Genomic DNA, 27,175 nt, shown 5'->3' on the forward strand with positions numbered 1-27,175 from the left:
CTACAACTGGTACAACACGGTGATATTTTCAACACGAAAAGTAGTTCTGTCAGTACCAGTTCCACGTCAAAGAAACCACGGCGATTTTCTACCGGTCGGAGAATTCCGTCCTTCCGGGACAAAATCCACGCCAACCACAAGCTCACCACAAAGAGAGATCAGAGATGCCATCGGAATATTCTCCGTTTCCATCTCGTTCTGCATTTTCGTGGGCTTTGATTATTATTCGTCGAAACTTCCCAAACTCGCGAATTTACCACGCGTGTCCCGTATGATCCCTCTCCTCTCCATCGTACGTTATCAGCGACTATATATACGGCCTCGACTCCGGACACCTTCTTCTTCCTGCTGTTCAGAGCAACGGTAGCTGACAGTGACGGAGTTCAGCAGCTTCAGCAATGGCAGCAGCAGCAGGTGGTGGTGGTGGTGGTGGTGGTGGTAGCGGCAGGTTGCTGAGAGGAGCAACCGCGAAGGCTTTTCATGGAGACGGCAGCAGCCATCATCGTATGATGCCATCGTCGTCGTCTTCGGTGGCGGCAGGCGGCGGCGGCGGCGGCGTGGCTGGGCCGTGCCGCATCCCGTCCCTGAAGTTCCCGTCGCTGTGGGAGTCGAAGAGGCAGGGCGGCGGTGTCGGCAGCCGCGCGGCGGAGCGGAAGGCGGCGTTGATCTCGCTGGGAGCCGCCGGCGTGACGGCGCTGGAGAGGAAGCGCGGCGGCGGGGTGGTGTTGTTGCCGGAGGAGGCGAGGAGGGGCGCCGACCTGCTGCTGCCGCTGGCGTACGAGGTCGCGAGGAGGCTGGTGCTGAGGCAGCTCGGGGGCGCGACGCGGCCGACGCAGCAGTGCTGGTCCAAGATCGCCGAGGCCACCATCCACCAGGTAATTAACTGAAACTAATCACCTCAAAATGCAGCAAATTTTGCGAGTTCTTTGGAATCCGAATTAGCCGAAGTTTTGCGGATTTAAATTACTGATGGAGTTCATATGAACTGTAAAATTTTCAGGGTGTTGTCAGATGCCAGTCGTTCACGCTCATCGGTGTGGCCGGATCACTCGTCGGATCAGTGCCATGCTTTCTCGAGGTAAAGCTTCTACGATCATTTCCTGCTGCAAGTGAAACCATGATGGAATAATCAAGATTCGAGATCGTATTAAGTGAAAGAACATTCGAGGCTGAAAGATTTCGTGCTGAATTATGCAGGGATGTGGTGCAGTTGTGAGATCATTCTTCGTACAGTTTCGTGCCCTGACACAGACAATTGATCAAGCAGAGATCATAAAGCTGCTGATCGAGGCAATAGGTACGCCCCTTATAATCACTTTTAAACTGCATACAAGTAACCATTTCCATGTTAAACCGATTTAATTTATGCCTACTAAATCTTGACAAATCAAACTATGCTTCTTCTTCTGCAGACATGTTCCTGATCGGCACCGCTCTTCTCACGTTTGGCATGGGAATGTACATCATGTTCTACGGCTCCCGGAGCATTCAGAACCCAGGAATGCAAGGCGATAATTCTCACCTGGGATCCTTCAACCTAAAGGTAACTGAAATCTGTCGATTTTTGTTTTGACAGATGTTCACCAGTAACCATGTCTGGCTATTGATCAATGCTGATAAAGAACCGTAAATTTCCATTATCGCAGAAGCTGAAAGAAGGGGCCAGGATCCAGTCGATCACGCAGGCGAAGACGAGGATCGGGCACGCCATACTCCTGCTGCTCCAGGCGGGCGTCCTCGAGAAGTTCAAGAGCGTGCCGCTGGTCACCGGGATTGACATGGCTTGCTTCGCCGGCGCCGTGCTCGCCTCCTCCGCCGGCGTCTTCCTCCTGTCGAAGCTGTCGACGACGGCTGCACAGGCACAGCGACAACCACGCAAGCGTACAGCTTTCGCATGAACACGTACAGGAATTGCCTTATAGCTCCGATTCATAATTCATTTATTCTTTCATATCAAGATTAGGAATAGCAAAAAAAAATGAGTTGCAAAGTGTGTGTTTTTATAGTATTCTCTCTTTCTTCACTTGTAAAGAGGGTACGAAGTAGTTTGTACAGAGTGTCAATAAAGCCTCTCGGGGGAAGAAGAAAGAAATCTCCAATTCGGATATCTTTGCAACGCACGAATTTCACGACATTTTCGAGATCGTGGTGTGTGTCACGAGTCATCGGCACGTCTGTATATCTGTAGACTGTAGCTGCGACGTTCAGAAAAAAAAAAACGGATGGATCTGTAGCTGGGCGTTCAGGGGAGGAAAAAAAAAAGAACCGGACGACGTGGACATGATAGTAGCGGACGCAGGGAGGGACTCAGGCGGGAGCGGGGACGACGTGGTCTCGTCGCTCTCGCCGGTGAAGCCGCTGCAGGAGGGGAGGCCACGTCCGTTCGCGTGGGCGTTACACCGCGGCTCTTCGCGGCGCGCGGGGCTCCGTCGCGTGGACGGCCGGATCCGCGGGTGGAGGCGCGCTGCCGGTTAGGACACCGAAGCGCCGTGATTGTGGGCCTCGCTATGCGCGGGGTTAGTGCGGGCTTTCCTTTCCGAGATAGGAAAAAGTACACCAAAGCTCCCTCAACTTAGTCCGGAAAAACTAGTCAGGCCCAGCGCCGCTGCGCCGGCGCACACGCGCCTCCTCTACGATTTTTTTTTCGTTTTTTTTTACTTTTTTTTCTCACTTTGTTTCTGATTTTTTTATCTTCAGTATATTTTGAGTTTGAAAATTTTTAAATTTAGAGTTGAAAATTTTCAAATCTGAACTTGAAAGTTTTCAAATCTCGAGTTGAAAGTTTTCAAATCTCAAATCGAAAGTTTTCAAAATTTTCAAATCTGGACTTCAAAGTTTTCGAATCTCGATTCTCGAGTTGAAAGTTTCGAATCTGAGTTGAAACTTTTCAAATCTCAAGTTGAAAGTTTTTAAAATTTAACTTTAAAATTTAAATCTTAAATCGAAAGTTTTCAAATCTAACTTAATTTTTTTTAATCTGTTAGTAAAAAAATCTCCAAAATCTTTCTTAACTACTATCATTAGTGTTAAATATATTAACTAATATAGGTAGTTAAGACTAAAGGGAAGGGGGGAGTGCACGCGCGCGCTAGCCACCCCCGAACCTGTCATCGAGATACAAAATCGTCCCCCCAACCACAAAACCAGTTACGTGGCATCCCTCAAATTACAAAACCGTTCACTCTAGATACTTCGGTGGTTTTAACCTCGGTTTTATCCGATGTGGCGGCTGAGTCAGCGTGGGACCCGCGCGGGACCCACACATCAGACAGTCCATGTAAGCTTTCTCTTTCCCTCTTCTCTCCCTTCCTCGTCTCTCTCTCTTCTCTCTTGGCATGGTGTGCAACGGGTGGGGAGGAGACCGCACGTTCGCCCACGCCGGCCAAGTCCCAGCTGCGCCGCTGTCACGCCCCGAACTAGTCCCGAGCGGAACTAGCCCGTGACGCTCCAAATTAACCTGTTAATCGATACCAGTCCCAAGAAACAGTGCTGGTATCACAGGAAGACAGAATATCACAGCAACAGAGGTCTCTTTATTATAGAGTAGGAGTACAGTCATGTTGGGCTGCGGACAGATCCCGAGCTCACAACTGCATTACAAAAGGGAAGCGGAAGCCAAGACTTGGACCAAACATCACAGGCGCGACTTGGGAACTAGGCCGAAACCCTAAAACTCATCGTAGCCGGCTTGCTCCTGGAAGAACTCCTCGTCAGCGGGATCCGCTTCATCTTCTTCAGCAACTAGGGGGATTATTTATATAGAGCAAGGGTGAGTACAGGAGTACTCAGCAAGCCATGGGAAATAAGTGTTTAATGCAGGCTTCAAGGAAAGGCTGTTGTTTTTGCAATTGATTTTATTTGAACTCTTTTCAGAAACAACTAAGTGAGTGCTTCTCAAACGACACGGATAAGACAGTGCGTCTCGTCCGGTCGGAGTATGTGCAATGTATCAGTCTTTAGAATTGATCAAGATTGGCACCCGGCCAACAGCTTTCAAACGGCCACCCGGGCCTGGCTGATCCCATCAGCCGCAGATTTTCCAAACATCAAACCCATTTCTCAACAGCAAATTTCACAAGGCAGTGGTCAAACAAAACTACGCTAGGAATCACCTCACATCCGCCCATGACCGTGGGCACGGCTGTTCGAACAGTTTAATAACCTCTGCAGAGGGGGTACACTTTACCCACACGACATTACTAACCCGGATCATCCAGCTCGTGCAGAACGGCCACGACCAGAGACCTTAAGGCTTTCATGACAAGGCATTTCGAAAGCCGACACAGGTTCACCATATGCCAACGAAAGGGGTCCCAGACCAACACCAGATTAGGTCCCAGACCATACTATGCCAGGAAGCCCAGGGGTCCTCCCCGACACCACCCCGGCGAATCCACATGTCTCTTGGCATCAAGGCTCCCCCGATTAGCTAATTACTCAGCCAGGGGTGTCCTATTCCACCCATGTGGTTGTACTTGTCTTATGTTCGGATGAAATTCCAAGGAAACGGTCCTTAAGTGCAAGAGCGGGAAACCGTACTCCTGGTACGTTCCCCGGTCCGCGACTTTGGAAATTCATTTAGTTCGCAAGCACCGACCTAGGTGTCGGGTTTTCCAAGTCTTTTGTAAAACCCAAGTTTTACCCAAGGTGTTTCTCAGATTTTAAGTTTGAAGGCGACCGTCGATACCCGTGTAGAGTGCAATATTACCGAGGCGCAACTAGGTGGTTACAAGGGAACATGGTATAACAATTACAATGGAAGGATCAGATGCAACAAATTAGGTAGGTCCGCCAATCTGCCTTGCAGACGGGACAAACAGATTAAGTGCAATCCTACCTATGCATAATATTTTTCAAGCAACATAATTAAGTTTAAATATAGGCTCAAGATGTTCAAGGGTGGCTTGCCTTGCTCGAGATCTTGAGCTTGATCCTCGAAATCCTCGCACTGCGGGTCTTCGGGCTCCGAAGCTATACGCGAAACGGGACAACTCAGCAAACGGCGAAAATAAAGCCCTATTATTGACCTCTAAGCGTGCCATTAGATAGATCTCGAGATTTGAGGAATTTTGGAAGTTGAACGGAGTCAAACGGACTTACGGTTGGGAAGATATTGAATTTCTAAGATTATTGGATTTTTGGTCTAAAGAAAAAGGATTTATTTAAATCCTTTTTGAGAAAAGAAAAGAAAAGAAAAGAGAGAGGGAGGGGAATTAGACTTCGCGGGCGGCTTGAGCGCGGCCCGGCCTTGCTATTGGGCTGGCCGGCCTGAGAGGCGGCCCAAGGGGGCTTGCGGGGTGGGGAGGAGAGAGGGAGCCGGTGGACCGGGTCCGCCTTGCGTGGTCCCGGGTGGGACCCGCTTGTCAGCGGCTCGGCTCACCGTGAGCGAGGTGCACGCGGCGCGTGCTAGGGTTCGGGGAGAGAGACGCGGTGCACGCGCGCGGTTTGCGGAGGACGCGGATGCGGCGGGCCCACACGCAGCCTCACGGCTCACGGTGGACCGCGCGCGCGAGCGGGGCCGGAGGGAGCGGCTGACCGGGGTCGGCTCGACCCGGTCTTGGCCGAGCTGGCGCTGACGTGGCGTCTACGTGGCTGCCACGTGGGCCGGCGGGAGGTAGACGACGACGCCGGCCGAAACGGACGGCGGACGACAGCGGCGAGCGGCGGAGCGAACCACGGCGATACAGGCGAAAGCGAGCACTCCGGGAGGTTGCACGGGACGAGAGGAGACGAGCCAACGGCTCGGATTCACCGGGGGATGCTCGACGGCGGTGGATTGCGGCGGCGGCAACCAGCGGCGAGGGAAGGGGGAAACGGCGACGAGGTCACGAGGGGCCGATTCCCGGCGATGAGAGCATCTACGCGGCTACGGGAATCCGTTGCTAGCGTCGGATTGGGCGGAGCTACGCCGAGCGAGGCCGGCGACGAGCGGGTGCTACGGAGCTCGGGCGGCGACGGCGGCGAGCACACAGCGAGCGGCGGCAATGGTCGGGGCGGCGCCAGCTAGCTACGGGGAGGCTACTCGTGCTACTACCCGAGTCTAAGGGGAGGAGATGGAACGAGAAGGGAGAACGGAGGGAGACACTATCGTGCGGGGAAGGGGCGCAGTGACGAGAACCGACGGCGCGGGAGCGATCCCTCCGGCCTCGGGCCGGGGAAGAGGGAGAAGAGGGCGCGCCCGGAGTCCCCTTCCGCGTCCTTGCTCGTGCCGGCTCCTCCAGCACACGCGACGGCGGCGGTCGGTGAGAGAGACGGCAATGGCGCGGGCGGAAAACGGAGAAGATTGGGAGGGGAAAAGGAAGGGAGGGCGCTTGGGTTTATAGGGCGGCGATGTCGGTTTGGGGGAGGGGAACCGACATTGGACGGTCAAGCCAGCGAGCTGGCACTCCGGCTAGCGGCCAAATCGGCGACAGGGAGGAGGGGAATGACGCCGGCGGAGGAAGAGAAAGAAAGAAAAAGGAAGGGAGAAAGGGAGCTTGTCCCTTGCCACTTTGGGAAAAGGAGGAGGGAGCGGGGGCGACGCGGCAGAGAGGGGGGGCTCAGCCTCCGGCCCTTGGAGGCACGCGTGCGAAGAGAGGCGGGGCCGAGTCGATGACGACGGCGATGACAGCGGAAGCGGCTTGGAGCGGAGCGGTGACACCGGCGGCAGACGCGAGGCAGGCGCGGCAGGCGCTGACGGCGGCGGCGACTGGCCGGTCGGCCACCACGGCGCGCGCGCGCGGGCGGCGCGGCGATTTGGCCAGCTTCGGCTGGAAAGGCAGCGAGAGCGGGAGGGAAGGCTCGGCGCGGCACACGGCAGAGCGGAGGGGGAGAGAGAGAGAGAGAGAGAGAGAGGGAGAGGGGGGGAGATGGGCCGAGAGGGATTCGGCGCATCGAACCCTAGGGAGGCGAATTAGACTTTTGCGGAGGGATTTGATTTGGGAAGGATTTGGATTCGGGATTGAACTCGACGATAGATCAGGGATTTGAGATCTGAGACGGCACGGACGCTAGACAACAAGCAAAGAAACAGATTTCGCAATTAGGATTTTTAAGAGATAGTTTTCCCGCTAGGCGCCACGACGGAACGGGCGCTACAGACCAACCCCCCTAACAAGAATCTCGACCCCGAGATTCAGCACCTAAGGGAGCAGCTCCGGGAACTCGGCGCGGAGTAGATCTTCTCGTTCCCAGGTTGCCTCATCTTCATAATGATTGCTCCATTGGACCTTGTAGAACTTAATAGTCTTCCTTCGAGTCTGACGTTCTGCCTCTTCAAGGACCCTGATCGGTCTTTCCTTGTAGGTCAGATTCTTTTCCAGCTCGATATTACCCAGGTGAACTTGTTCTTCTGGAACTCGAAGACATTTCTTTAACTGGGATACATGGAATACGTTGTGCACATCTGCGAGACCTTCAGGTAACTCAAGCTGATAAGCCACTTCGCCACGTCTGGCGGTTATGAGGTAGGGGCCGATGTAGCGGGGTGCTAACTTGCCGGACATCCCAAACCTCCTCACACCACGGAGAGGTGATACCCGCAGGTACACGTGGTCTCCTTTTTCGAACTCAAGGTCACGCCTTCGATTGTCAGCGTAATTCTTCTGACGGCTCTGAGCTGTCTTTAAACGTTCTCGGATCAGCTTAACTTGTTCTTCTGCTGCCTTGAGTACATCAGGACCGAATACCAGTGCTTCGCCCACCTCATTCCAACATAAGGAAGTGCGGCACTTTCTTCCGAACATTGCCTCATTTGGCGACATCTGAATGCTGGCCTGATAACTGTTGTTGTATGAGAACTCAGCATACGGCAAACAACGATCCCAAGTGCCTTCGAAATCTAGGGCACACGCACGTAGCATGTCTTCTAGGATTTGGTTTACTCTTTCTGTCTAACCATCGGTCTGCGGATGGTAAGCTGTACTAAAATTTAGATCGGTTCCGAGAGCTTCATCCAACTGCTTCCAGAACCTTGAGGTGAACTGAGTGCCTCGGTCTGACACAATCTTTTTGGGACAGCCAAATCTACGTACGACATGGGTCATGTAGAGTTCTGCTAGTTTCTTCCCATCAAAGGTGGTTTTCACTGGCACGAAATGAGCTGATTTCGTGAGTCGGTCCACGATTACCCAGATGGAGTCGTACCCGCTAGGGGTTCTTGGCAAACCGGTGATGAAATCCATTACGATCTCTTCCCATTTCCACTCAGGAATCGGTAGGGGTTGCAGCAGACCCGCTGGCCTCTGATGCTATGCCTTGACTCTTTGGCAAATGTCACACAGGGCTACGTATTCTGCGACATCCCGCTTCATTCCAGCCCACCAGAAGTATGCCTTGATATCCTGGTACATCTTCGTACTTCCTGGATGAATGGAGTAGGCGGACTCATGAGCTTCCTTTAGGATGAGATCTCTTAACTCCTTCTTGGCCGGTACACAGATGCGTGGACCGCACCAAACCGTGCCTTGTTCGTCTATGGAAAAATCGGTGTCTTTCTTCTCCTGTATTCTCTTTATTAATTCTTTTATCCCTTCATCATTTTTCTGAGCTTCCCGGATTTGCGATTCTAGGGTAGGCTGCACTGTCAAGCTGGCAGGGACACCTGACTGTACCATGGTCAGCCTTAACTTCTCCAATTCTTTGCGCAGGCGATCTTGGTCTGGCCATATTTGAGTTACATTGCAATAGGTCTTGCGACTTAGCGCATCAGCGACCACATTAGCTTTACCGGGACGGTAATGAATTCCAAGATCGTAATCCTTGATTAGTTCCAACCATCTTCTCTGCCTCATATTTAACTCGGTCTGCATGAAAATATACTTAAGACTTTTGTGATCGGTGTATACTTCACATCTGTTCCCGATTAAATAGTGCCTCCAGATCTTAAGAGCGTGAACCACGGCTGCCAACTCGAGATCATGGGTGGGATAGTTAACTTCATGGGGCCTGAGCTGCCTGGATGCATAGGCCACAACCTTCCGTTCTTGCATTAGGACACATCCTAAGCCTTGTCTTGATGCATCACAGAAGATCTCGAAGTCTTTTCGGATATCTGGCAAGGTGAGAACTGGGGCAGTGGTCAACCTTTTCTTCATTTCTTGGAAGCTGTCTTCACAGGCTGTACACCATTGAAATTTCTTTTCCTTTTTTAACAGCTCGGTCATAGGTCTGGCCAGCTTAGAGAATCCTTCAATAAATCTTCGATAATATCCAGCTAAGCCAAGGAAGCTGCGGATCTCTGACACATTCTTGGGCGGGTTCCAAGCAAGTACAGCTTCAACCTTGCTGGGATCTACTTCGACACCGTTGGAGGAGATCACGTGTCCAAGAAATGCTACTCGGTCCAACCAGAATTCGCATTTCGAGAATTTAGCGAATAGTTGATGATCCCTGAGCTTTTCCATTATCAGCCTCAGGTGTTCAGCGTGTTCTTCCTCATCCTTGGAGTATATCAGGATGTCATCGATGAATACCACGACAAACTGGTCCAGGTATTCCATGAAGATCTTGTTCATTAAGTTCATGAAGAATGCTAGAGCATTGGTGAGTCCGAAGGACATCACTGTGAACTCATATAGACCATAACGCGTTGAGAAAGCGGTCTTCGGGATATCTTCAGATCTGATTTTCAATTGGTGATAACTTGATCTCAAGTCAATTTTAGAGAAAACTCTTGCTCCTTTAAGTTGGTCGAACAAATCGTCAATCCGTGGTAACGGGTACTTGTTCTTTATAGTTACTTCATTCAGGGCTCTATAGTCGATTACCATTCTCTCAGAGCCATCCTTTTTCTTAACCAGGAGCACTGGGGCTCCCCAAGGGGATGAGCTAGGTCGCACATAACCTTTACTCTCCAATTCTTCGATCTGTCTTTTGACTTCTGCTAACTCATTAGCTGCCATTCGGTAAGGTCTTTTTGCAATTGGTGCGGTGCCTGGTGCCAGTTCTATGGCGAACTCAATCTCTCGGTCTGGTGGCATACTCGTTAATTCTTCGGGAAATACGTCCGGATATTCACAGACTATGGGCACCGACTCCAAGGAGGTGACTTGTAAACAGGTTAGGATAGACCGACTTGCGGTAGGGGTGTTAGTAGTGAAGCGGACTTGCTTTCCTCCAGGTCCTTGCAAGGTGATGGACCTTTCGGCACAATCTATCTGTCCTTTGTGCTTAGCCAACCAATCCATCACTAGGATGATGTCCAAGCTTTGCGAGTCTAGGACTATCGGTTTGGCTAGGAAGTCAACTCCCTCAATTCTAAGGTTAACTTCCGGGCATATTTGAGTTGCCCTTATATTCCTTCCAGGGGAATGTACTATCATTGGTACACGTAAATTTTGGGTTTTCCAACCATTTCTTTTCACAAAAGCTTGTGATATGAAAGAATGGGAAGCTCCTGAATCAAACAGAACTATTACGGGTACGGAGTTGACAGAGAACATACCCATCACAACGTCTGGAGCATTCTGAGCGGTCTCGGCTTGAATGTGGTTCACCCGGCCTCGACCAAAGTTGTTGGAAGCACGAGAACCTTGTCCACTTGCTTGAGAGCTAGGACGAGACTGAGCTGCCGCTGGAGTAGGAGTTCGGGCAGTGCTGCCATTAGCATGCCCTGAGTTGGTGTTGGTAGGATTCTGAGGGCATTGTCTGGCATAGTGACCCACCTGGTTGCACCGGAAACACTGAACTGCTGACAGTCCTAGCGGTGACTTGAAAGAGGTAACACTGTTTGGCGCAGTATTGCCACTTGGGGCACGCTGCTGTGGCTGAGGTGCTGGACGGTTCATTTGAGGACGAGGGGCGTAGCCTGGCTGGCGGTTAGCCTGAGTGACCGATTGGTGATATTGCATGGGTTGACCAAAGCGAGGGCGAGGTGCGCCTCGGGAAGGATTCCCCTGATGGTTAGACTTGCGTTTCTTATATTCTTCGGTAGCCTCTTTTCTGGCATCCTCAAGTAGAAGTGCCTTGTTGATCATATGTTGAAAAGTGGGGAAGTCGTGGGCAAGCAACTGGAGTCTCATTCCAACTGCGATTCCCTTCAAGAACTTCCTGATCTTCTTCTTGTCTATGTCCACTTCCTTAGGGGCATACAGAGCCAACTTGTTGAACTGACTTAGGTACTCATTGACACTGTTGTTACCTTTCTTAAGCCTGTTAAATTCCTCTTTCTTCATATCAATGGTGCTTTCAGGAACATGAGCTGCACGGAAAGCCGTAGCAAACTCATCCCAAGCAATGTTAGTGGGTTCAGGGTGGGCATTGCAGTAATTCTCCCACCAATCTGTAGCAGGTCCTCTTAGCTGGTGAGAGGCGTAGAGCGTCTTCTCAACAGGGGTACACTGCACTAAGTTGAGTTTTCTATCAACATCCTTCAGCCAGTCGTCAGCCTCAACGGGCTCGACGGTCTGAGAGAACTCTGGCGGCCGAGACCTCAGGAAGTCTGTCAGCTTGGATCTATTGTTGCCCATGTGAGGGTGGCCATTTCCCTGCGCATTATGCTGAAAGCCGGCTATGGCTGCGGCTAATCCTTGCAAGATTTGTGTCTGGACTGCCATCAAGTGTTGCATGTTGTTTTCAACATGAGGTAGGGAAGGGATGCGTTCTTCTCCAGAATTGTGACTGGCAGTGCGGTGAGAGCGGTGACATTGTTCTACTTCTGCATTACGGGAAGCTGTGTGATGCGAGCGATTGCTGCGGTGGGGTTGCTCAACTTCTGCATTGCGGGAAGTAGTACGGTGCGAACGGTTGCTGTGGTGAGACTGCTCATTAGCTGACTCATGATTTGCTTCAGGCTCAACTCTACCTTCCTCAAAACCGAGGCGGACTGGTGCACGAGAAGCAAGGCGGGGGCGGCTAGCCATCTAATCTCCCAGAAGAGGGCGAGGTAAGAATCAGATAAGCACTTAGGAGGGCAAGGAGCAAAATAAATAACAACTCAGATAGCATGCACTAGGCATAAACTGGATTTTTCAAATCATAAGAACACCTGATACAACGGGTGTGGACAAGTCACAGAGCTACGCCGAGCTTGACTGTACGCACACCACCTACGAGAACCAGACTACCAAACAACACCCACATCAACACACACACGCACTACCTCGCCACGACTCCAAAAGAGTTGGCGGCGGAACAAAAGGGCCTAACACATGGACGGCTGCTGAAGACGGCCTCCTCTACTCCTCGTCTGCCTGGCTGCCTCCTGTAGTCGGCTCCTCAGTCGAAGAAACGTCGATCGGCTGACGCGAAGGGACCGGCGGTACCTGTCGAGGGCCGGCAGCAGCACGGGCTGCTGGCGGTGGGGGAGCTGGGTAGTCGAAGCGGAACACGGTGGAAGAACCAACAACACGCTTCCGCGCAGTGCGGATAAAGCGTGGGCCACGGCGGGAGGAAGCAACTGGGGTGTGTCCGGGGGTGTAGGAGGGGCTAACTGGGTGTGGGTAGGCGGAGTACACTGGTGAGTACGGCGCACGCGAGCTGGGGGAGCGCGGGCCACTAGGAGTGCGAGCAGAGCCGCGAGAGCTGTGGGAGGACAGGTGGCTGGCGTGGCAAAGGCGGCCTGAGTCCCAAGAGACAGTGTCAACTGAGGTGACACCCTCCTCGGCCAGACGAGCCTCCAGAGCGGCGTAGCGGCGGGCAAGGGAGCGGTAAGCCTCAAGGAGTAGGTCGTGCTGAGTGGCCTGAGCCTCCGAAAGCTCAACCATGCGAGTCAGCACTGGCTGAGACTCGCTATACGGACAAGGGTACCTGGCGTCTGCGTGGCCAGAAGGAAGACGTGGGAGCTGCCGGAAGGCAGAGCCCCCGAGACGGTGGCTGTAGTCGTGGGCCAAGCGACGAAGCGCAGTCCAGGAGAGGTCCTGGTACGCGATCTGGAGAGTGGGCCTGGCCACAGTGAAGTGGTGTGGGCGAAGGCCAGCTCCGTGTATACCTCCACGAGGGTAAAGGTACACAGAGAGCTCATAGCGAGGGGGAACAGGGTCCACGGAGTACCCCGTGTACTCAGGACACGAGAAGCCAAGGAAGCGGGCGAGGTCACGAAGCTGAGCGACGTGGTGACCCTCACCAAAACCGTGGGAACTGAAGCTGGCGTTCACTGCCATCTACAATTTTGAAAGAGGGAGAAAAGATCAGTAACCATTTTAGCAACAAACTATTGAAAATAAAGAAACCAAAAGAAGCCTTAGCTTTTCGCAAGTAGTTTTGAACTTAGTATCCTTAGGGTCGTCCTAAACGTCGGGTTTCGCCCTAGAGCCAAGCCTGTGCTCTGATACCATCTCTTGTCACGCCCCGAACTAGTCCCGAGCGGAACTAGCCCGTGATGCTCCAAATTAACCTGTTAATCGATACCAGTCCCAGGAAACAGTGCTGGTATCACAGGAAGACAGAATATCACAGCAACAGAGGTCTCTTTATTATAGAGTAGGAGTATAGTCATGTTGGGCTGCGGACAGATCCTGAGCTCACAACTGCATTACAAAAGGGAAGCGGAAGCCAAGACTTGGACCAAACATCACAGGCGTGACTTGGGAACTAGGCCGAAACCCTAAAACTCATCGTAGCCGGCTTGCTCCTGGAAGAACTCCTTGTCAGCGGGATCCGCTTCATCTTCTTCAGCAACTGGGGGGATTATTCATATAGAGCAAGGGTGAGTACGGGAGTACTCAGCAAGCCATGGGAAATAAGTGTTTAATGCATGCTTCAAGGAAAGGCTGTTGTTTTCGCAATTGATTTTATTTGAACTCTTTTCAGAAACAACTAAGTGAGTGCTTCTCAAACGACACGGATGAGACAGTGCGTCTCGTCCGGTCGGAGTATGTGCAATGTATCAGTCTTTAGAATTGATCAAGATTGGCACCCGGCCAACAGCTTTCAAACGGCCACCCGGGCCTGGCTGATCCCATCAGCCGCAGATTTTCCAAACATCAAACCCATTTCTCAACAGCAAATTTCACAAGGCAGTGGTCAAACAAAACTACGCTAGGAATCACCTCACATCCGCCCATGACCGTGGGCACGGCTGTTCGAACAGTTTAATAACCTCTGCAGAGGGGGTACACTTTACCCACACGACATTACTAACCCGGATCATCCAGCTCGTGCAGAACGGCCACGACTAGAGACCTTAAGACTTTCAAAACAAGGCATTTTGAAAGCCGACACAGGTTCACCATATGCCAACGAGAGGGGTCCCAGACCAACACCAAATTAGGTCCCAGACCATACTGTGCCAGGAAGCCCAGGGGTCCTCCCCGACACCACCCCGGCGAATCCACATGTCTCTTGGCATCAAGGCTCCCCCGATTAGCTAATTACTTAGCCAGGGGTGTCCCATTCCACCCATGTGGTTGTACTTGTCTTATGTTCGGATGAAATTCCAAGGAAACGGTCCTTAAGTGCAAGAGCGGGAAACCGTGGGACTACGCTGATATCTGGGGACTACGCTGATTCCGAAAGGCTGGTTGACAAGGCAATCCGTCAAGAGGATCAGCGCAACAAAATGGACAGGAAGAGAAAGGCGGCGCAGTTCCGGTCCAACCAAGGTAGTCAGCACCGACTGCGCTTCACTCCCGGACAGCAGGGTGGACCTACCACCATGATCGTCCGCCAATACCGCCCGTTCAACCCTAGCAACTTCCACCAGGGCGCCAGTGGCAGTCAGGACCCCCATGGAGGTCAGCCCAACCGCGGTGCAGCTCCACGCCCACCAGTGGCACCAGCACAGTCAGGCCCGTCTGCGCAAGCCAAGAAGGAGACTGGAACAAAACCAGGGTCCTGCTTCAACTGTGGCGAGCTTGGCCACTTCGCTGACAAATGCCCAAAGCCCAGGCGTGCCGGGCCAAGGTTTGTCCAGGCTCATGTCAACCACGCGTCTGCAGAGGAGGCGCAAACAGCACCAGAGGTCGTACTGGGTACGTTCCCTGTTAACTCAATCCCTGCAACAGTACTTTTTGATTCTGGTGCAACGCATTCTTTCATTTCAAAGAAATTTGTGGGGATACATGGGTTAAGGAAAGAAGAGCTTAGTACACCAATGAGGGTTCATACCCCGGGAAATAGTTCAACCTCGGTCAGTTTTAGCCCTTCAGTGCTAATAGAAATCCAAAGATCACCATTTCTAGCCAACCTCATTCTTCTTGAATCCAGAAACCTAGATGTCATTCTTGGGATGGATTGGCTGACCAAGTTCAAGGGAGTCATTGATTGTACGAATCGCACAGTCACCTTGAACAACGAGAAGGGAGAAACAGTAGTGTACAAATCACCAGACTCACCAAAGCAAGGGGTCTTTTTGAATCAGATTGAGGTGGAAATCCCAGTGGTCACCGAGGAGAAGAATTCGAGGAAATTGGAAGAAATTCCCATAGTCTGCGAGTACCCAGAAGTGTTTCCCGAAGACCTCACTACCATGCCACCCAAGAGAGAGATTGAATTCCGGATTGATTTGGCACCGGGAACCGCGCCAATTTACAAGAGACCGTACAGGATGGCGGCCAACGAACTAGCAGAGGTCAAGAAGCAGGTCGATGAGCAACTGCAGAAAGGGTACATTCGACCGAGTACTTCACCTTGGGGTGCTCCGTTCATTTTTTTGGAGAAAAAGGATAAGACAAAGAGGATGTGCGTCGATTATCGCGCATTCAACAAGGTCACAATCAAGAATAAATACCCTTTACCGCGGATCGATGATTTGTTCGATCAACTGAAGGGAGCTAAGGTGTTCTCTAAGATAGACCTGCGATCAGGCTACCACCAGCTGAGAATTCGGGAAGAGGATATTCCAAAGACGGCTTTCACCACTCGGTACGGGCTGTATGAGTGCACGGTTATGTCTTTCGGACTTACCAACGCACCCGCATTCTTCATGAATCTGATGAACAAAGTGTTCATGGAATTTCTCGACAAGTTTGTTGTGGTATTCATCGACGACATACTTATCTACTCAAAGTCCGAAGAAGAACATGAGCATCATCTCCGTCTGGTACTCGAGAAGTTGAAGGAGCACCAGTTGTACGCCAAGTTCAGCAAGTGTGGCTTCTGGTTAACGGAAGTCAAATTTCTGGGTCATGTTATTACAGCTCAGGGTGTGGCAGTTGATCCATCGAACGTGGAGTCGGTTACCAAATGGACCCCACCGAAGACCGTGTCGCAGATTCGGAGTTTTCTTGGACTGGCGGGTTATTACCGCCGATTCATCGAAAACTTCTCCAGGATCGCCCGACCCATGACTCAGTTGCTTAAGAAAGATGAGAAGTTTAAATGGACAGCTGAGTGCGATAAGAGCTTTGAGGAGCTCAAGAAGAAATTAGTATCCGCACCAGTTTTGATTCTGCCCGACCAGATGAAAGACTTCCAAGTCTATTGCGATGCATCCCGCCACGGGCTTGGGTGTGTTCTAATGCAGGAAGGCAGAGTGGTTGCGTATGCCTCGCGACAGTTGCGTCCACATGAAGGGAATTATCCAACCCATGATCTGGAATTGGCAGCAGTGGTTCATGCTTTGAAGATCTGGAGGCACTATTTGATTGGCAACCGCTGCGAAGTATATACGGATCACAAGAGTCTGAAATACATCTTCACCCAACCGGATCTAAATCTCTGACAACGAAGATGGTTTGAATTAATCAAAGACTATGATATGAGCATTCACTACCACCCGGGGAAAGCCAATGTGGTGGCAGACGCATTAAGCAGGAAGAGTTACTGCACTGCCCTATGCATCGAGGGCATGTGTGAGGAATTGCGGCAGGAGTTGGAGCATCTCAACGTGGGAATTGTTGAACACGGGTTCGTAGCCGCTCTGGAAGCACGGCCTACGCTCGTTGATCAAGTTAGAGCCGCTCAAGTAAATGATCCGGAAATAGCAGAGCTGAAAAAGAACATGAGAGTCGGAAAAGCTCGGGATTTCCTTGAGGATGAGCATGGCACAATCTGGATGGGGGAAAGATTGTGTGTACCTGACGACCAGGAGCTGAAGGATCTGATACTCACCGAGGCCCATCAGACACAGTATTCATTCACCCAAGCAGCACCAAGATGTACCAAGACCTTAAAGAAAAATTTTGGTGGGTCAGCATGAGAAGGGAAATAGCCGAATTCGTCGCACTCTGCGATGTTTGCCAGCGAGTGAAGGCAGAGCATCAAAGGCCAGTAGGCTTACTACAACCTCTTCAAATCCCAGAATGGAAATGGGAGGAAATTGGAGTGGACTTTATAACGGGACTGCCCCGGACATCATCGGGTCACGATTCAATCTGGGTAGTCGTGGATTGACTCACCAAGGTGGCTCACTTCATACCAGTACATACCACGTATACGGGCAAAAGGTTGGCGGAGCTCTACCTCTCGAGAATCATGTGTCTACATGGAGTACCCAAAAAGATTGTATCTGATCAAGGGAGTCAGTTCACCTCAAAATTTTGGCAGAAACTGCAGGAAGAATTGGGGACCCGTTTAAATTTCAGTACCGCCTACCATCCGCAGACAGATGGTCAGACCGAGCGAGTCAATCAAATCTTGGAAGATATGTTGAGAGCTTGCGCTCTTGATTTCGGTGGAGCTTGGGACAAAAGCTTGCCATATGCGGAATTCTCGTACAACAACAGCTACCAAGCCAGTCTACAGATGGCACCGTTTGAAGCTTTATACGGCCGGAAGTGCCGCACACCTCTCTTCTGGGATCAGATAGGCGAGCGTCAATTGTTCGGGACAGAGGTATTAACGGAAGCAGAAGAGAAAGTTAGAACCATCAGGGAAAGGTTGAGAATTGCCCAGTCTCGACAGAAGAGCTACGTGGATAACCGCCGAAGGGAGGTCACTTTTGAAGCAGGGGATTACGTGTATCTTCGTGTCACTCCGCTCCGGGGAGTACACCGTTTCCAGACGAAAGGCAAGTTGGCACCACGCTTCGTGGGACCATACAAAATCTTGGAACGAAGGGGGGAAGTTGCTTATCAGCTAGAACTTCCATCCAATATGATCTGCATTCATGACGTGTTCCACGTGTCCCAATTAAGGAAGTGCTTAAGAGTACCTGAAGAACAGGCTGATTCGGAGCATATTGATATCCAAGAGGACCTGACATATGTGGAGAAGCCGGTTCGTATACTTGATACCATCGAAAGAAGAACCAGAAACAAGGTCACCAGGTTTTGCCGAGTTCAGTGGAGTCACCATTCAGAAGAGGAAGCAACCTGGGAAAGGGAAGATGAGTTGAAAGCCGCCCATCCGCACCTCTTCGCCAGCTCCTCCGAATCTTGGGGCCGAGATTCTGTTTAAGGGGGGTAGGTTTGTCACACCCTGAAGTTCTCCTCCTAAGCCTAAAATCGAATTCATAAGAGACCCTAAGAAAATACCGGTGCAAAGCAAGAGTTAACCCTATTAAATCAATGCAAATAACAATCGGAATTGGCATGTGGAATTTTTTCTTGAGTTCTACATGTCGAAATTCACTAACAAGATTTTTAGTGGAATTTTCAGAGCTCTCGAAATAATTTTAACCAATTAAAATCGAGCATGCAATATTTTAAATCCCAGGAAAACCCTTTTTCCTTCTTTTTCCTTTTTCTTTCTTTTCTTTTCTCTTTTTCCTTTGAATGGGCCGCCGGCCCATTCCTCTTTTCTTTTCCTTCCCCCCCTCCTCCCGCTGGGCCGGCCGAAGGCCGAGGCCCAGCTAAGCCGCGCGGGCCGGCCGCCCGTCTCCCCTCTCTCCCCGGGACGCCGACAGGTGGGCCCCACCTGTCGGGGTCATCCCCTTCCTCCGGCCGCCCGTTCCCACGTCGCCACCACCGCCGAAATCGCCGCCGCGCCCCCGCCTCCGCCTCCTCCGGGCCACGTCGGCCACGCCCGCGCGTGCTCCGCACCTCCCGCGCCCACTCCCCTCTCTCTCCCGCCCGCGCCCGCGCCCGAGATGGCCGGGATTCGATTTTTGAATCCCGCCTCTCTCTCTCTCTCTCTTCTCCCACACCCCCCCACGTCGGCCGGCGATTCCCGCCTCTCCCGGCCACGTCCAGCCCCCTCTCTCCCTATTTAAGATCCGCCGTCGCCCCCTCTCTTTTTCCCCATCTCGCCGAACTCCCTCGTGCTCCCCATCGCTCCCGCGCCGTGCAACCACCCGCCGCCGCCGTTTCCGCCACTCCGGCCGCCGCTAGCCGCCGCTAGGGTCACCACCACACCGCGCCGTCGCCGCCGTCGGGTTCGTGAGGTTAAGCTCCACCCCGGCCACCCCTTCCCCGTCGGAATTCATCGCCGGAATTCTCATCCCCTCGCGCTCCGGTGAGTTCAACCTCTACCGCCGCCTTCGGCCATGAATGCCGGTCGCCGTGGTTCATCTCCTTCCCTCTAATCTCTCTCTTCTCCTTCCTTAGGGCACCCCGAATCCCGTCCGTCGGTTGCCGTCGTCCTCCCGTGGCTCGTCGTCGCCGTTCGCCGTCGTCTTCCTCCGCGCCGGCCACCCTCGGTGAGGCATCCCTCCCCTCTTTTCCCCTTCCTCCCCTCCTAGTGCCGCGCCGCCACTTCAAGTCACGCGCCGTCCGATCGGCCGCCGCCGCCGCCTCCCGTGCCGCCGGTCGCCGCCGCCGTCGGCCGCGTGCCGTCGCCGCTAGCCCTGGCCGGCCGGCCGGCTTTGATGCCGAGCCGAGCCCGGCGGCCGCCTCTATCGCCGCCCGTCCGATCGGCCCCGAGGGCGATCTGGGCCGTCGGTCCCTTGGACCGGCGGTGGACCACCCGCGTGGTCCCGGTCCACGGTGAACCGCCCCCCTTGAGTCGCTGCCCAGTGGGGCCCACCTGTCGGCGCCGCGCCTCCCCCGTGCTGACGTCAGCCCTGGAAAATATTGCGCAATAAATTATTTAAGGATTTTTGTATAGTAATAAACACAGTGAATCTTCTAAAATTCATAACTAATTCATCCGAGCTCCGTTTAAGCCCATTCAAGTCTCAGTAAATCAAGAAAAATGTGTAGAATCCATTAAAAATGGTTTTGTTCTCTGTTTCAGTAGTCTTATAGCCTGTTTGCAATGTTTGCCTTGTATGTCGCTAGATCCCGGTTCTTCCGACGCTCCGGTGTACTTCGAAATAGTCGCCGAGGTTCCTCCAGTAGCAGAGCAAGGCAAGTCATGCTTGTCACTTGATCATATTGATCCTGTATTGCAAATGTCCTAATGTTTTCTTTCAAATACCGCATTTGTTTTGCAATTATACTATGGGATGGTTACCTATTGTTACAGCCATGCTTTTTGAATACCATGCTCCTTTGTTAGCTTGGGTTATAACATGAATAGACTTTGGACTAGGAATTGCTTAGCCATCCTTAGTTCAACTAGCACACAATGGGGGAAATCGCATTTAAAACCTAGACTATAGGTTTATATGATATTGTTGGATTAGTGCCACCGCTTTGGTGTTGGTTAATTAAAATAAATCACATGGTGGGCTGTGGGTGCATGGTTTTGCTAGTCGCGCCCACGGCATTTAAGGACCGGTTCGCGGGATGCCCTGGAAGAACTTATCGTACTTACCACAAGCCAGCGTGGGCAACGGCTGGGCTTGTAGTGTAGCTTTTCTCTAGCTGACGCATCCAGGCAAGGGTGGGCGTGATGGAGTTTGGATGGGCCCTGCGACGGCCTATGCGGCTTCCGGATTCACCTAGGCACGAGAGGGGACTGCCCGTCGCCCGCTGGGGACGGGGGTGAAACCTGAGGTGTGGTGTGCTTGGCTAGAGGGGGTTATGCGAACGGTCCTGTCACGGCCTCTTTCCGGTATGTCGTGGTGGCATGTCGGCGCATAGAAACGTGTCGTGGGGCTGTGTCTTGTGGGTACAGTTGTACATCTCTGATCAGAGTAAAACTATTTGAATAGCCGTGCCCGCGGTTATGGGCGGTCAACCAGATTCACCGTGATTAGTCTTACCCTAGTTTAGTCTAATGAAATTGCATAGTATAGGTGGATTGTTGGGCCTGTTGCAACGTGGGATAGCATTGGACAGCGGATGATCAATATTAATTAATTATTGGAACTTTTTAATTCTTTCAACTTCTGTTTATAAATGCTCGTTTTATGCAAATGAACCACTCTAGCTTTCCTTTGATAATTTCCTGCATCATACCCCTATTCAGGTATGACTTGCTGAGTACAGTGGGTAGTAATCAGTCTTGCTCTATTTTTTCCCAACCCCAGAGTACGAGTACGTGTCAGATGGAGGTTTCTCCGAGGAGTAGGCTTTGTCCGTGCCGTCGAGGATGCCTGTGAAGTGGTGTTCCCGCTGCTGTTCTAGTCAAGGCTTAGCTCCTGTTGCCTTTCGTTTTTCCGCTGCATTTATGTAAGACTTTTATGATGTTTGTAAGACGTGGATCTGAATGTCAACATTGTCGTTTGTGTACCCCGGCCGGTCCTGGACGGGGATTTTAATGCACATTCTGCTTGGAATTCTATTCGGGAATTTCTGGGCGTGACAACCGGGTCCACCTTGCGTGGTCCCGGGTGGGACCCGCTTGTTGGCGGCTCAACTCACCGTGAGCGAGGTGCACGCGGCGCGTGCTAGGGTTCGGGGAGAGAGACGCGGTGCACGCGCGCGGTTTGCGGAGGACGCGGATGCGGCGGGCCCACGCGCAGCCTCACGGCTCACGGTGGACCGCGCGCGCGAGCGGGGCCGGAGGGAGCGGCTGACCGGGGTCGGCTCGACCCGGTCTTGGCCGAGCTGGCGCCGACGTGGCGCCTACGTGGCTGCCACGTGGGCCGGCGGGAGGTAGACGACGACGTCGGCCGAAACGGACGGCGGACGACAGCGGCGAGCGGCGGAGCAAACCACAGCGATACAGGCGAAAGCGAGCACTCCGGGAGGTTGCACGGGACGAGAGGAGACGAGCCAACGGCTCGGATTCGCCGGGGGATGCTCGACGGCGGTGGATTGCGGCGGTGGCAACCGGCGGCGAGGGAAGGGGGAAACGGCGACGAGGTCACGAGGGGCCGATTCCCGGCGGTGAGAGCATCTACGCGGCTACGGGAATCCGTTGCTAGCATCGGATTGGGCGGAGCTACGCCGAGCGAAGCCGGCGACGAGCGGGTGCTACGGAGCTCGGGCGGCGACGGCGGCGAGCACATAGCGAGCGGCGGCTACGGTCGGGGCGGCGCCAGCTAGCTACGGGGAGGCTACTTGTGCTACTACCCGAGTCTAAGGGGAGGAGATGGAACGAGAAGGGAGAACGGAGGGAGACACTACCGTGCGGGGATGGGGCGCAGTGATGAGAACCGACGGCGCAGGAGTGATCCCTCCGGCCTCGGGCCAGGGAAGAGGGAGAAGAGGGCGCGCCCGGAGTCCCCTTCCGCGTCCTTGCTCGTGCCGGCTCCTCCAGCACACGCGACGGCGGCGGTCGGCGAGAGAGACGGCAATGGCGCGGGCGGAAAATGGGGAAGATTGGGAGGGGAAAAGGAAGGGAGGGCGCTTGGGTTTATAGGGCGGCGATGTCGGTTTGGGGGAGGGGAACCGACATTGGACGGTCAAGCCAGCGAGCTGGCGCTCCGGCTAGCGGCCAAATCGGCGACAGGGAGGAGGGGAATGACGCCGGCGGAGGAAGAGAAAGAAAGAAAAAGGAAGGGAGAAAGGGAGCTTGTCCCTTGCCACTTTGGGAAAAGGAGGAGGGAGCGGGGGCGATGCGGCAGAGAGGGGGGGCTCAGCCTCCGGCCCTTGGAGGCACGCGCGGGAAGAGAGGCGGGGCCGAGTCGATGACGACGGCGATGACGGCGGAGTCGGCTTGGAGCGGAGCGGCGACACGGGCGGCAGACGCGGGGCAGGCGCGGCAGGCGCTGACGGCGGCGGCGACTGGCCGGTCGGCCACCACGGCGCGCGCGCGCGGGCGGCGCGGCGATTTGGCCGGCTTCGGCGGGAAAGGCAGCGAGAGCGGGAGGGAAGGCTCGGCGCGGCACACGGCAGAGCGGAGGGAGAGAGAGAGAGAGAAAGAGAGAGAGAGAGAGAGAGCCGAGAGGGAGGGGGGAGATGGGCCGAGAGGGATTCGGCCCATCGAACCCTAGGGAGGTGAATTAGACTTTTGCGGAGGGATTTGATTTGGGAAGGATTTGGATTCGGGATTGAACTCGACGATAGATCGGGGATTTGAGATCTGAGATGGCACGGACGCTAGACAACAAGCAAAGAAACAGATTTCGCAATTAGGATTTTTAAGAGATAGTTTTCCCGCTAGGCGCCACGACGGAACGGGCGCTACAGCCGCTCGCCCTCGCCGGTCGAGTCCTGACCGCGCCGCTCACACTCGCCGGCCGCGTCCCCGCCGTGCCGCTCACCCTAGCCGGCACCGGCCCATGGGAGGGGATCACCCACCAGAAACAAGAAGCTTGGAAGAGAAATAGGGAAGGGCAAGATGAATCCCCCGTTGTCGCCGCCGGCCGCGGTGGGTGGTGGCAATGGCGACGCTCGGGGCGGAGGGGAAGGAGGTGCTCGTGTCGAAGGGCGGCGGCCAACGACGAGCGCGTAGGTCGAGCGCGCCGGAGCCTCCAAGCACGGCTGCGGCGCACAGCATCGCCATCATCATCGTCGTCAGGGGCGGCGCCCTTGGGGACGGAGACAATGAGCTCGCCATCGGTGTAGGTGGCGGTGGCCATGGCGGGGAGCGTGCATGGAGGGAGGCGGAATCACCACCGGTCGAGCTCGAACGCGCGGCGGCGCCATCGTCGCCGTTGACCCCGGCGGAGAGGTTCCGCACGACTGGCGAGGGCGAACGGCACGGCCGGGACGTGGCCGGCGAGGGCGAGCGGTGCTGCCGGGACTCGGCCGGCGAGGGCGAGCGGCGCCGCCGGGACTCGGCCAGCTTGGGCGAGAGGCGCAATCTCCTCCCCACCCGTCGCCCGCCATGCCAAGAGAGAAGAGAGAGAGAGAGAGACGAGGAAGGGAGAGAAGAGGGAAAGAGAAAGCTGATGTGGACTGTCTGACATGTGGGGCCCACGCAGGTCCCGCGCTGACTCAGCTATCATGTCGGACAAAACCAGGGTTAAAACCAACGAAGGACCTAGAATGAATGGTTTTGTAAGTTGAGGGGTACCACATGTCATGTTTTGTGGTTGGGGGACGATTTTGTATCTCGATGACAAGTTGAGAGACCTTTGGTGTACTTTTTCCTTCCGAGATATTACAACACCAAGTGGGCTGGGCCTCCCTGGGCCACAGTACAGTGGACTATGGCCTTGGTTGACATTGGATTTTAGGCATGGATCATGCAAAATGAATGGAAAAAGTATGAATTACACCCCCGAACTATCGCGGTCGTCCGAATTACCCCCCTGAACCACAAAACCGGACATTCTTCACCCCCAACTAGGCAAACCGGACGAATTACCCCCCCTCGACCGAATCCGCAGTGGTTTTGGTTTACGTGGCGTACACGTGGCAGTCCAGTCAGCAATTTTTTTCTCAAAAAAATTGTGGGACCCTGCTGTCATAGTGTCATACCTCTCCTTCCTCTCTCTATCTTCACTCTTTCTCTCTCTCTCTCTTCCACTGGCATCGCAAGGGCGAGAGGTGGGCGGCGGCGCGAGGGCAGTGAATGGCGGCGCGCAGGGGCGGGCGGCGACCGGCGGCACGGGGACGAGCGGCGCTGGCGGAGGCTGACTAGCTACTGATTTCTTGGCGAGGTCGGCGCCGTCGAGGATGAGCTGCACGCCGGCGACCTCGGAGGCGAGGGCGGTGACCAGGGCGACTGTGGTGGGCGGGGCCGTGCCGCCTCCCGCTCGCCCGCCGCTCTAGCCTCGCCTACCCATCTGCGTCCGCCCTCTCGTGCCGCCGTCCACGGCCATCCCCACGCGCCCCACTGCGTGCGACGAGCGAGGCGGGGGCGCTGCGGGCGGGCGGATCTAAGGGACACCGGCCGCCGCTCGCCACCCAGCCGCCGCTCGCTCCCGCCCCCTGCGCCGCCCTTCCTCGCTGCCGCCTCACTGCAGCCGCTGCCGCCACCAAATGCAAACGGCTACGGCTGGCGCACGGGGATGGAGGCGCGGAGCATGGGTGTCCTCCTTGGCCACGACGGCGACGTCGACGCGGAGGCCGTCTCGGCGGCACCTTCCTCGATAGTCACGACCGCCGCCGTGGCGGCCGACACGGCGAAGCTCCCCTCCATCGTGGCGGCCGATGCGGCGAAGCTCCCCTCCCTCGCCGCCGCGTCGCCTCATACCCCGCCGCCGCTCCGTGTCGCCCCTTGCGCCGCCCTTCCTCACTGCCGCGCTTGCCTCGCCGCAGCCGCAGCCGCAGCCGCCGCCAGATGCAGACGGCAACGCGCTGGCGCACGGGGATGGCGGCCGACACGGCGAAGCTCCCCTCCTTCCTCGCTGCCGCCTCGCCTCATCCCCTGCCGCCGCCGCCGCCGCTCCGTGTGGCTACCTGCGCCGCCCTTCCTCGCTACTGCCTCGCCTCCTCCGCCGCCTGCCGCTGTGGCGCCGTGCGCGTTCAGAGAGTGAGAGGAGAGAGATGAAGAGAGAGAGAGAGAGAGGAGAGAGAGAGGGGGGAATAGTGTTATAGGGGTATGACAGGTGGGTCCTCATTTTTTTAATAACTAAAATGCTGACTGGACTACCACGCGTACGCCACGTAGATCAAAACCACCGTGGATTGGATCGAGGGGGGTAATTCGTCCGGTTTGCATGGTTCGGGGTAAAGAATATCCGGTTTTATGGTTCAGGAGTGTAATTCGGACGACCACGATAGTTCGGGGGGTAATTCGTACTTTTTTCCAAAATGAATCGGAATGGACAAACGGAACGATATGCATTCCCCTCCCAAGGAAAAGCACACGCGCGCACACAATGACCGAAATTGCTAATTAGCATTCGAATGATGCATCATTGGGTGCGTTCGAATGGGTGAATTCATTTGGCTAAGTTGTTTCGCGCAAAACTAGATAAGTTATTAACTATTATAAACTAAAAAAAATTGTTTTGGAGTTTTTTCATAAAACGTATCATTTAACAGTTTAGAAAATGTGTCCATAGAATACGATAAAGTAGCTTGCCCCGTTATTCGTAATGGGGATTGTCTACAGTACTGCAGCTGCTGTAGCAGCCGCTGACATGTGGGACCAGGTCCACCTATCAGACACTGCTTCTGCAAATACAGCACTGCAGAGGATCCATGTCTCGTTGCCCGATGCTGAATCAAACAGACTGCAGTATACGCTTCCACCGTCCCACGAACCAATGAAGCATACGCTCAGTTTCAAGCTTGGACACGAAAAATGAATGGCCTCAAATCACTCAAATCACCCAATTCTCAACACTTATATGCACACTGGTCAGATGTATTCTGCATTTCTGCCAGCATCAAAGCCGAGTTGTATTTTCCCCGGAGAATGTAACGCGGAAAAAAAAAAGCCCAACAATTTTGCACAAGGTAAAAATGAAGGAGCAAAATATTCGCCCATGCACGCGCACTAGCCCTTGGCGTGCGCAATGCTCAGCTCAAGCCGCAACACCTTCGCCGCGGCCGCGCCACCGAACAGCCGCGGCGCGCACAGCGCGCGGAGCACGCCATCCCCGCCCGCGGCGAACGCGAAGTCGCCCGTGCCGCCCACCACCCGCAGCACCTCCGGGTCACCGCACTCCCCGCGCCGCCTCGTCGGCCGTGGCGCCTTCTCGCCGCCGCCGCCGTCCCCCGCCGCCGCCTGGACGCAGACGCTCCCGGACATCCCCGCCACGTCGAACGCCAGGTGCACCGTGTCGAACACCGACATCGCCGAGCCGGCGGCCTCGGCAGGGAGCACGAACCCCGTCGCCGCGCCCACCGTCCTCGACGCGCTCTCCGGCCCCGCCGTCATCCGGTGCCGGAAAACGAACGCGCTCGCCTGCTGTTGTCGCTGCGGCGGCGACACGGTTCCAGCTGCCGCTGCCGCTGCCGCCGCCGCCGTCGTCGTATGGATGTACACGGTGAGAGTCCACGGATGGTCTCGACCGCCGCCGCCGCCCTTGTGGCGCCCCGGCAGCGGGGAGACGGTGGCGAGGAGGACGACGGCGAGGACGGCCGCGGCGATCACCACGCAGAAGATGATCCTGCCTAGCATCGTGGCCGCCGCCGTCTCATCCTATTTCTGGATGGTCGCCATGGCGAGCATTATGGGGGTTAAGTGGTGTTCGGTTAAAGATTCTTGGATTTCTTAAGAGGAAGACGAAGAAAGAAAGCTAGTGAGACAGCGAGTGGCTGGCTGA

General features: G+C 54.5%; 2 protein-coding genes across 2 annotated transcripts; one reads left to right on the top strand and one right to left on the bottom strand.

Moving 5' to 3' along the window:
• The first annotated feature begins 334 nt into the window (after positions 1 to 334).
• Positions 335 to 2,107, top strand: LOC127765972 (uncharacterized). Its single transcript, XM_052290959.1, has 5 exons — positions 335 to 875; positions 1,001 to 1,078; positions 1,198 to 1,297; positions 1,413 to 1,543; positions 1,647 to 2,107. Exons 1-5 carry the CDS (start codon positions 399 to 401, stop codon positions 1,896 to 1,898), a joined length of 1,038 nt encoding a protein of 345 aa, XP_052146919.1. The 5' UTR covers positions 335 to 398; the 3' UTR covers positions 1,899 to 2,107.
• A 24,114-nt stretch (positions 2,108 to 26,221) lies between these two features.
• On the bottom strand, positions 26,222 to 27,175 carry LOC127768590 (uncharacterized). Its single transcript, XM_052294196.1, has one exon. The coding sequence runs from the start codon at positions 27,028 to 27,030 to the stop codon at positions 26,404 to 26,406; it is 627 nt and encodes a 208-aa protein (XP_052150156.1). The 5' UTR covers positions 27,031 to 27,175; the 3' UTR covers positions 26,222 to 26,403.

This window comes from Oryza glaberrima, chromosome 3, assembly GCF_000147395.1.
Source record: "Oryza glaberrima chromosome 3, OglaRS2, whole genome shotgun sequence".
Taxonomy (NCBI): Eukaryota; Viridiplantae; Streptophyta; class Magnoliopsida; order Poales; family Poaceae; genus Oryza; species Oryza glaberrima.

Bases quoted from the DNA above. Each gene is read 5' to 3' on its own strand.
- LOC127765972 (XM_052290959.1), top strand. From the start codon at position 399: ATGGCAGCAGCAGCAGGTGGTGGTGGTGGTGGTGGTGGTGGTAGCGGC. The intron at 876-1,000 runs GTAATTAACTGA...TAAAATTTTCAG, and splicing joins CCGAGGCCACCATCCACCAG to GGTGTTGTCAGATGCCAGTC. The intron at 1,079-1,197 runs GTAAAGCTTCTA...TGAATTATGCAG, and splicing joins CAGTGCCATGCTTTCTCGAG to GGATGTGGTGCAGTTGTGAG.
- LOC127768590 (XM_052294196.1), bottom strand. From the start codon at position 27,030: ATGCTAGGCAGGATCATCTTCTGCGTGGTGATCGCCGCGGCCGTCCTC.